This window comes from Daphnia magna, linkage group LG5, assembly GCF_020631705.1.
Source record: "Daphnia magna isolate NIES linkage group LG5, ASM2063170v1.1, whole genome shotgun sequence".
Lineage (NCBI taxonomy): Eukaryota > Metazoa > Arthropoda > Branchiopoda > Diplostraca > Daphniidae > Daphnia > Daphnia magna.
In genome coordinates, this window is record NC_059186.1 from 2,526,098 (window position 1) to 2,535,034 (window position 8,937).

The 8,937-nt window shown below is 35.5% G+C and overlaps 1 protein-coding gene and 3 long non-coding RNA genes across 5 annotated transcripts; 1 reads left to right on the forward strand and 3 right to left on the reverse strand.

Moving 5' to 3' along the window:
- The first annotated feature begins 1,677 nt into the window (after positions 1–1,677).
- LOC123472244 lies at positions 1,678–2,179 on the forward strand. The gene is made up of 2 exons (XR_006646591.1): positions 1,678–1,742; positions 1,923–2,179. It is a non-coding gene; the product is annotated as an uncharacterized LOC123472244 (long non-coding RNA).
- LOC123472245 lies at positions 1,749–2,257 on the reverse strand. The gene is made up of 2 exons (XR_006646592.1): positions 2,199–2,257; positions 1,749–2,133 (listed from the first exon to the last, which is right to left on the reverse strand). It is a non-coding gene; the product is annotated as an uncharacterized LOC123472245 (long non-coding RNA).
- A 3,668-nt stretch (positions 2,258–5,925) lies between these two features.
- LOC123472243 lies at positions 5,926–7,501 on the reverse strand. 2 transcript variants are annotated; one of them, XR_006646590.1, is made up of 5 exons: positions 7,338–7,501; positions 7,126–7,280; positions 6,494–7,067; positions 6,239–6,436; positions 5,926–6,151 (listed from the first exon to the last, which is right to left on the reverse strand). It is a non-coding gene; the product is annotated as an uncharacterized LOC123472243 (long non-coding RNA). The 2 variants fall into 2 exon arrangements; XR_006646589.1 differs by having other exon boundaries at positions 6,494–7,280.
- A 47-nt stretch (positions 7,502–7,548) lies between these two features.
- Positions 7,549–8,347, reverse strand: LOC123472242 (39S ribosomal protein L52, mitochondrial-like). The gene is made up of 4 exons (XM_045173491.1): positions 8,173–8,347; positions 8,011–8,098; positions 7,815–7,947; positions 7,549–7,748 (listed from the first exon to the last, which is right to left on the reverse strand). The coding sequence occupies exons 1-4, from the start codon at positions 8,198–8,200 to the stop codon at positions 7,602–7,604; spliced, it is 396 nt and encodes a 131-aa protein (XP_045029426.1). The 5' UTR covers positions 8,201–8,347; the 3' UTR covers positions 7,549–7,601.
- Between the last annotated feature and the right edge of the window lie 590 nt (positions 8,348–8,937).

The following is an 8,937-nucleotide window of genomic DNA, read 5'->3' on the forward strand; positions in this document are numbered from 1 at the left end:
ATGAAAACTTATTTTTTAACATGAAGAAGTTGGTTTCTTCATAAGACGCTGCAGCCGCAGCAGACCAACTTGGACACAAATGAGATTTTCGCATTTGTGGAGAACGTGCAACGTAGGATGTTTTACTGCTCTTTTCCTAATTCTTGCTCATTTATACATTATTAATTTATATTTATATTTCCATTAGAAGTATAATAGTGGTCTACCTTCTTCAGTAGCTTGTGAGAGATTATGCAGTACGGCAGGCTTAATTTTCATTTCTAAGAGATGCAAGCTATCAAATTTCAATTTCAATATGTTGCTGTTTTGAAGTTAAATGGCTCCTGCGGTCGTGAATGGGAAAAAAAACCCTCAAAAACGTCTGTTAACCCCACTAAATAATGCTGTTTATTGCTGTGTAATTGCTGGAAAGATTCAAACAGAAATACAATGATAAAAATTTAACGCGATCGATTTCGATCATCGATCGATCATTTCATTTTTGATCAATCGAAACGATCGAAACGATCAAAATTTTTTTGGATCGAGATCGAGATCAATCGATCGCGAACTAGTGATCGAACGGCAACTCTGGTCACAGTAGGTCTACCCCCCTCTAATAGACGTCACAAAGTCAAATACCCCCCTCCCTTTTTAAAAATTGTTTAAACCACTAAAAATTCTTTATTTTCTGTATTTTCAACAACGTGGTCGGGTTCATCAAATTGTGATGAATTGGGATCCTCTAACGAAAGCACTAACTCTGACAACTTAAACTTGAAAACGGACATTTCTTTCTTTTGATACACTAGCAGACTGCAGTAAAAGACAAACAACTGCTAAGTTCATGGGCTCAATCTAGCCAAGTCTGCAGCATGTTTCGGCTATCCCCCGCCACGGTGCGCACTAGTCGACTAGCCGCACGACTTTTGGCTAAGCGGATACGATGCAAGTAGAAAGTGGTCTATACGAGATGTTAATTACGGTTGACTACTTCGTACATTTGGCGCCATCTAGTAGAGATTGGAGTAACACACAGATTTCTAATTTGTCGAAATGTATAGAGGCAGAGTCATAGAACCCTGGTTCGTTCACGACAGGGGGGCAATCGTCTGTCTTTTAGCTAAAATTCGGAAATAGCAGTCAGAGCCTCCAGCGGGTATGTAATGCACTACATCGAATGCACCAATAAGGAAATGTGTTTGAAAACTTAAACAGCCAATAGAGGCAATTCACATCGCGGTTTCGCGTGTCAATTGTTTCGATGTCCGCCATTTTCTTTGGTTGTTTATGTCATGTTTTGCGTTGTTTGTATTGGCTGAAAGTGTTATTTCCCAATACAAAGTGGATTTTGTGAATCAGTGTTTAATTTTTTTTTAATTTTTTTTTGTGTCAGTTAATTGCTACGTATCTTGGTTAGTATGTGTAGCAATTTCTGTTTCCAGATCACATTTCTTGTATTTTTAAAAAAATCTTTTCTGTAGGGCTGTCATGGGTTTTCAATATTGTTGTGCCCGGGTTGCAAAAACAAATAACATTAGAGTTTGTAATGCACATTTTGTTCTAGGTAAGTCTCGAAAAATTTATTAATAGTGAATGTGTCTATCTAATTCTTCTATTTGAAATCACACAGGAAAACCTTTTAGTACACTGGAGAAACACACCCAGACTGGGCCCCATCCCTGAATCTTGACAAAGTGTATGTTAACGCTAAGTCAGCCATGGATAGAGAGTCAAGAAGAGTAATTTTAAATGTTCAAGAGGTAATACAAATTATGAAGTATAATTTATTCATACGTTATGACAACAAAAAGTTATATGTTATAGTAATGTTACAAATAAACAAATGAAGAGTAATAACCTTCGCTTTCATCAACAAATTTTTGTTTAAAAGACTGATTGCACAAAATGATCCAATTCCCCCATCGATAAATCTCTTGTAGGTCTCAAGGCCCTTGTAAGCCTTTAAATCTTCATGCGTGTATGGAGACTTGGAACATAGCAGGTAATTTACCAAATCAAGATTGGTTACCAGTGGCATTTTTCCTGCGATGCTAAGTCCATTGCACCAATACTCTTCGTGAATTGTATAGGGGCAATCACAACCTACTATGAATAGTTTTGCTGCATACTTACGTTTATCTTCTGACAGCCCTATAGAAAAGATTTTTTAAAAAATACAAGAAATGTGATCTGGAAACAGAAATTGCTACACATACTAACTAAGATACGTAGCAATTAACTGACACAAAAAAAAATTGAAAAAAATTAAACACTGATTCACAAAATCCACTTTGTATTGGGAAATAACACTTTCAGCCAATACAGACAACGCAAAACATGACATAAACAACCAGAGAAAAAGGCGGACATCGAAACAATTGACACGCGAAACCGCGATGTGAATTGCCTCTATTTCCCTAATGGAAAACCAATTCTGGTTCGCAGTTTTTACAAAATATGTCTTGGGTCAATTTTAGGCATTGTGTTTATATTACGTTGTATGATTTAAAGCTACAGGACTATTTAACAAAATTCCTTCACGCTTCAGCAACCGACTGTCCCATTCTTTTCAAAATTCGGAAGCAATACGTCAATAGGATGGCATCTATCTCTTGCAGGACAATCGGCGACGTTTTCTTCTATATTAAAATCTTTTTATTCATGTTGTCCTGAGCCTATTTACGTCCATATTCCAGCAGCATTGGATGGTGCCTGGTAAACAAGCGCTCCTAGTCGCAGACTGCCGCAAAATTTATATTCAATTTCAATACATAAACAGGCAACTTGGAACTTGAAGTTAAAATATAGCCGTCTTCATAAACACAAGTGTTTTCCAAAAGTGTTCTACTGAAAAAGCTATAGGGCTGTTCGTAGGGCTCGGCCCCGATCGTTTTCGATCGGGGCAAACCGTGGTTTGCCGGCCAAAAATCACCAAACCGTCGGTTCGGTTTAGCCGTTTTTGACTTCGGGGCGGTTCTCGGTTTGGAATTCGGTCAAACCGGTTCGAACCGCCGCCATTTTGAAATTTTTTTGAAAATTTGGCAGAAATTTCAAATCAACCAATCAAATAGCGTTGAGCGTAAAGTGGCGCCAATGGTTGCCAGGTGGGACCTGAGTTGAACTTCGAACTTTGACTAATTGACTTAATTGAGTCAGGTCAGGCTGTCAGGCATTGCTGTAATGGTCTAAATTATCAAACATGGCTAGAGATATGTTAAGTATTCCAGCCACTAGTGCAGGCAGTGAGAGAACATTCAGCACTGGAAAAGATTATTTTGGAATTGCTAGGATGAGCCTTAATCCCGAGACTGTTGAAGCCCTCATCTGCTTGCGCTCATGGTTTAAAGCCGGTTTGATCAACGAAATTGATTCACGTTCCCACAATCTGACTGAATTCGATATTGAAAACATTGACGAATGATGATTCAGAAAATTGTTGTAATGATGTAGGCAAAAATACAACTGGTTTTTCACATAATTTACGACTTATACTGTTGTGTAAACTGTGTAAAACTTGTTGTGTAAACTTGTGTAAACTGTCCAGTGTTCTGCCGAATAAGGAAAAAATTTATTTGAATATGAATACGAATGAAATGAAAATTGAATCGAATAAAGAATAAGAATAAGGAATAAAAATAAAAAATGAAGAATAAAGAATAAAGAATAAAAATAAAATTTATTTTTATTCGTATTTCGAATAAATTTTCGAATAAATTTTCGAATAAAATAAATTCTAATGATTTTCTTAATTTAAGGATGATGTTTCGATTTTTGAATCATAAAATTAAAAACAATTAATAATAAATAATTAAGCAAGTGCTTTCTTTATTTTGGTGACACAGCCAGTCCAATCAAATCAAACAAAAAAAACTTCAAAATCAACGGAATCCAGATTCATGGAACAGTAGAAAATGAAAACGGAAAAAAAAATTGAAACAAGTCCAAATTAATACGTAAACGTAACAGCTTAGTTTTATACTTTAAGTTCTTCCAGAAGTAGTATCACTAATAGAGCAGTAAAACATCCTGCGTTGCGCGTTTTCCACAGATGCGAAAATCTCATTTGTGTCCAAGTTGGTCTGCTGCGGGCCTGCGGCTGCAGCGTCTTATGGAGAAACCAACTTCTTCATGTTAAAAAATAAGTTTTCATAAATATAATTAAGATTTTCCCCCTTTTCTTTTTAGCAGTGGGTACCCTATTCATCTTTTCATTTCCCAATATTTTTTTCTAGCTCCAGTTCTATCTACTTTATTTTTATTTTATTTTTGTTTGTAAGTTGCTCGTCTCTTTTAGCCGAAGAATTTCGTTTGCTGCCAGAAATTCGTGTGCTACAAGGGGATGAACAACAAACCATTCACAAACAATAGCTAAATAAAAATAAACCAGATAGAACTAGGACTAGAAAAAAAATTGGGAAATGAAAAAAATGAATAGGGTACCCTCTGATAGGAAGAAAAGGGGGAAAATCTTAATTATATTTATGAAAACTTATTTTTTAACATGAAGAAGTTGGTTTCTCCATAAGACGCTGCAGCCGCAGCAGACCAACTTGGACACAAATGAGATTTTCGCATTTGTGGAGAACGTGCAACGTAGGATGTTTTACTGCTCTATTCAAGAGTGTGCTAGTAGCAGACAATTATTGGCCTCATGACATTTTCAATGGCTAAACGGAAAAAATAACTCCAAACAAAAGAGCAACGGCTAGCGGAAACAAAGATTTTTAAACTTAGAGGAACTTTATTTTTTGTTCTATTTTTCCATTTAAATTTTGGATAATCGAATAAAAAATAAAAATAAAATACAGGTAAAAAATATTCGAGAATAAAGAATAAGAATAAATCGAATAAAAATTTATTCGAAATAAAGAATAAGATTTTATTCGTATTCTTATTCAGAATACGTTTTTTATTCGAAAGAGCTTTATTCGGCAGAACACTGATTTTACCCGACCAAAGTATACTTAATATTTTTACTTAACTAACTTAACTTAACTTAATCTTATTTAACTTAACTTATAATTATACTACTGAAGAAACTAAACGGGACGGAGCCCGAGCAAAGCGAGGAAAATAGGGGATTTGGGTGGGTAAAGTAAAATATAGTATTATTAAATAATAATTTAGTAAAGTAAAGTGAATGAAAATATGAGTGAGTGAGTAAAGTGAGGAAAATAGGGGATTTGGGTGGGTAAAGTAAAGTATAGGATAATAAAGTAATAATTTAGTAAAGTAACCTAACTTAACTTAACCTAAACTAACCTAACCTAACCTAACCTAACCTATCCTAACCTAACCTACCTCCGACAACTAGATTTGAACCCTGAACCTTTTAATTAACAATCCAGTGCTATACCACTGAGCTAGCAGAATAATGACTTCTTACAAATGTTTGGCAATATCTATATACGAATTTAATATATATTACCAATTAATGACGGCAACATTGCATTCCAACAGTTGGCAACATTGGAATTTAAGCCGAACATTTATTCAGTTTACAAGTAAATACAGATCAGATCAGTATACTTGCTTCTCTGAATTAAGTAAAAGTAAAGTAACAATAAAGTATACTTTGGTCGGGTAAAATAGACTTTATCCCACCGCGGTTTTAGGGAAAACCGCGGTGTGACCCGTAAGAACCGTGGTGTGCCCCAACAAACTGCGGTAAAACCGTGGAATCGGTTCCCAAAAATTGAAAAACCTGATCCGCAACGGTTTGGCCTTTTTAAAAAAAGGAACCGCGCGGTTCGGCCAACATCGTACCCGATCGTCGTGGGGCCGAGCCCTAGCTGTTCGACATCCTTTTTAAGATTTGTTGAAATCGTGAAACGCAGCAACTCATGTATTTTTTCGTCTGCTACGAGTGACTTGTGTAGTTCTGCGAAATATAAATTTTTTTAAAAAACAGTGATAGAAAAGGGGGTTGTTTTGAAGTTCTGATGTGTTTTCTTTATATATTAGTTCGTTATAGTGTTAGTGTGTTAGTGTTTAGACTGTGTTCCAATTGTTCCAAAAATTGCTCCCTCAGATATCTTCATATATCTTGTTGAAACAAAAAGCTATCAAAATCATATTCCATCTATGATGTAATTCTTATTTCTTTCGCAGGTTCTCAGTGACTACGACTTGAGTGTCCTTCGTGTCTGTTACCCTCAGATTCTGCCTCCTGAAATTTACAACATTTTATGGGATAAAATTCTTCGTGCCTGTTACCATACACTACTTGACGGGTATTCGGCCTTATTTTACGCACCTTTATGTAAGACCGTATCCGATTTGAAATTCTTTAGATTTTCCGCTGTAAGAAAATGCACGAACGAAGGTCGTGCACTAATGCAGTTAGACTTCAGGCATTTTCAAGTCAAAGTGGAAAGCTTGACACGTCTAAGACCTCTTCCTGACCCACATATTGTCGAAACATACATAAAGGCATATTATTTACCTGAAAATTCTTTGGAAAATGGATTCAAGAACAAACGGTAACTCAATAAAAATTTAGTATTAATACCGTTGTCATTAATTTAAGAAATTCGCGTCGTCAGCAGCTAATAATTTTGTTTATGCCTTTGTTGAAGGAATATACTCCTAGGCAGATGATGAATCTTCTTCAATGCGTAAGTCAAGGCAGTAAAAAGATTCGGCTGAACTTAACTTCCTTCATGGAAGATTTAGATTTGAATCGTCGATAAAGATCTTTGTTATGATTCAAGTGATGAAATTTTTGTAAATTGAGAAATATACATGAAATTCCATTACTTGTTGTCGGGCTTTCAATTTTGAGTTTATATAAATATTTACAAAATATTACTCGAGATCTAGAAAATTAGCTTAGTTTCACTTAATTATATTTTACTTGCCTCAATTTGATAACAGTTGTATTGAAGGTCGATTGCTTTACACAGAATGCATTTACTTCACTTTCACTGTCTTCCCAGCTTTCATGTATGATACGAATTATTGGTCAAATCGAAACATGCAACCACATGAATGGATCCGACATCTTACTAGCAAATGCTTAGACCAAGTTCCTTCATAACCTGGAATCTTCTTAATGCAAAATTATAATTCCCTTCGTACACAGCCTACTAAAGTTCCATACGAATAATCTTAATACTGACAATTTTTTAATGTAAAAATCACCCTGAAAGTATGCGTCAAGGAATGGTGTCAAGTTTAATGCAGTAACAATTGTACAAATATAATGGTCATCGTTTATTACTTTACAGCAAAAACGAAACAACGGGGAGACGAACTTATTCCTTGTCATCATCATCATCCTCTTCCTCATTATTGATCTAATAAGGTTCATAATTAGTAATGAAGCCGACATTAAAAACAGTATTGTTACTTACATTGAAGTATCTGAGTTCATAAGAGGTCTTAACCCCCTTTTCTATCACTGTTTTTTAAAAAAATTAATATTTCGCAGAACTACACAAGTCACTCGTAGCAGACGAAAAAATACATGAGTTGCTGCGTTTCACGATTTCAACAAATCTTAAAAAAGATGTCGAACAGCCCTATAACGACAAAGACGAAAATAGACATCGTAACTTTTCACCATTATCGTTAATCTTTTATTACATGTATTTTGTTGTACTAGAAAATTACATTTTTCATTTACGTCCAGAAAGCAGCAAGTGACCTTTTGGTTTCAATTTGCTTTCTAGGATCTCTTTCTGTTTTTCTTCCCTCTGTTTTTGTAGGTTTGCACGTCTCTCAATTGCAAAATTCATTTCTTTTACAGTTTGTAGAATTTTTTCCTGCATGATTGAGAGGCATCATTTTCTATGCATTTTTAAAATAGTCAAATATTAAAAGTTACTCACTGCATAGATTCTGTGTTTCTCAAGACGTTTTAGTTGCCCAGCACCAATTGGGGTAACTCTTTGATCAACAAAAGTGAAGTCACGTCCGTCCGTCAGGGAACCATATGCGTTCGGATTTCTCGGTAGTCCATTTCTAATAAGTGTGCCATAGAATAAATGATTCAGTATCTTGTTTAAAAAAAATAGAACTTGTTACTTGTATCGCCAATCTTGCTCCACCAGGCAACAACAGCTTGTAACAAAACTCCGTGGTCCCTTCTGTCTTATCCTTGACAGCTCGAAACCTACACAGGTTACAAACAAAAAATAATAATCCATAATAAATTTTATGATTATTTATTAAATTGTCGAAACTCACCAAGTTTTGAGATCGTGGGTAGCGCCATTGTATACAGAAATGTAGCTTGGTGAAACGGCCACCAGTGTCGCGACTCACTATTATCTGTCTGCTTCTTCGATTGCGTGAATCGGTAATCGGGCAATACAACATTATTGAAATTCAAGTCGCATTTTAAAGTGATGCTATAAGAGGTAGTTTTCTTTTGTCATTTTTTATTTGGTTTTCCCTACATGTAACTGAAACTGTGAATAAAACCATGTAGTTTTGGAAATAGTCGTGCGATGGTATTCACGTACATTCAGTCGAATTTTTGTTTTACTCGAAATCACACCCCCATGATTACCATAAAACGATGATTCACCCAATAGTTTCGTAATCCCATAAGAAACGAGTTGCCATAGTTATTTTGCGTATCGTCCTTCAGATTTCTCTAGCTAAATTATTTATCTTTATACGGTGTTAGCAACGATACGTATGGGCTTCGATTTTACACTCGCAGAATGAGGAGAACAGCGTTTCACCTTGTTTCCATGTGGTTTATACTGATTATCGGCCGTCCTGAACTGTAAAAACACCTACAAATCCGACCCAACATAGTGGTTATTCTAATTGATGATCTCGATTATGTTTTAGCCGGCCTGGTAAGTCTTTTTTTCGTTTTTTTTTTTCAGAAACAGGTTCGGCAACGTACTGTTTATAGTCAGACTGGAAGAAGAGGGGTATTATGTCGTTTTACTGGAATGCGTGTCCCCTAATGCTATTATATACAGGCAATGCAGCAAC

What these genes read in the sequence shown, in the direction of transcription:
- LOC123472242 (XM_045173491.1), bottom strand. Translation starts at nt 8,200, where the DNA reads ATGGCGCTACCCACGATCTCAAAACTTG. An exon ending in GAGCAAGATTGGCGATACAA is followed by an intron (nt 7,948 to 8,010) that starts GTAACAAGTTCT and finishes CACACTTATTAG; the next exon opens with AAATGGACTACCGAGAAATC. An exon ending in AGAAACACAGAATCTATGCA is followed by an intron (nt 7,749 to 7,814) that starts GTGAGTAACTTT and finishes TCAATCATGCAG; the next exon opens with GAAAAAATTCTACAAACTGT.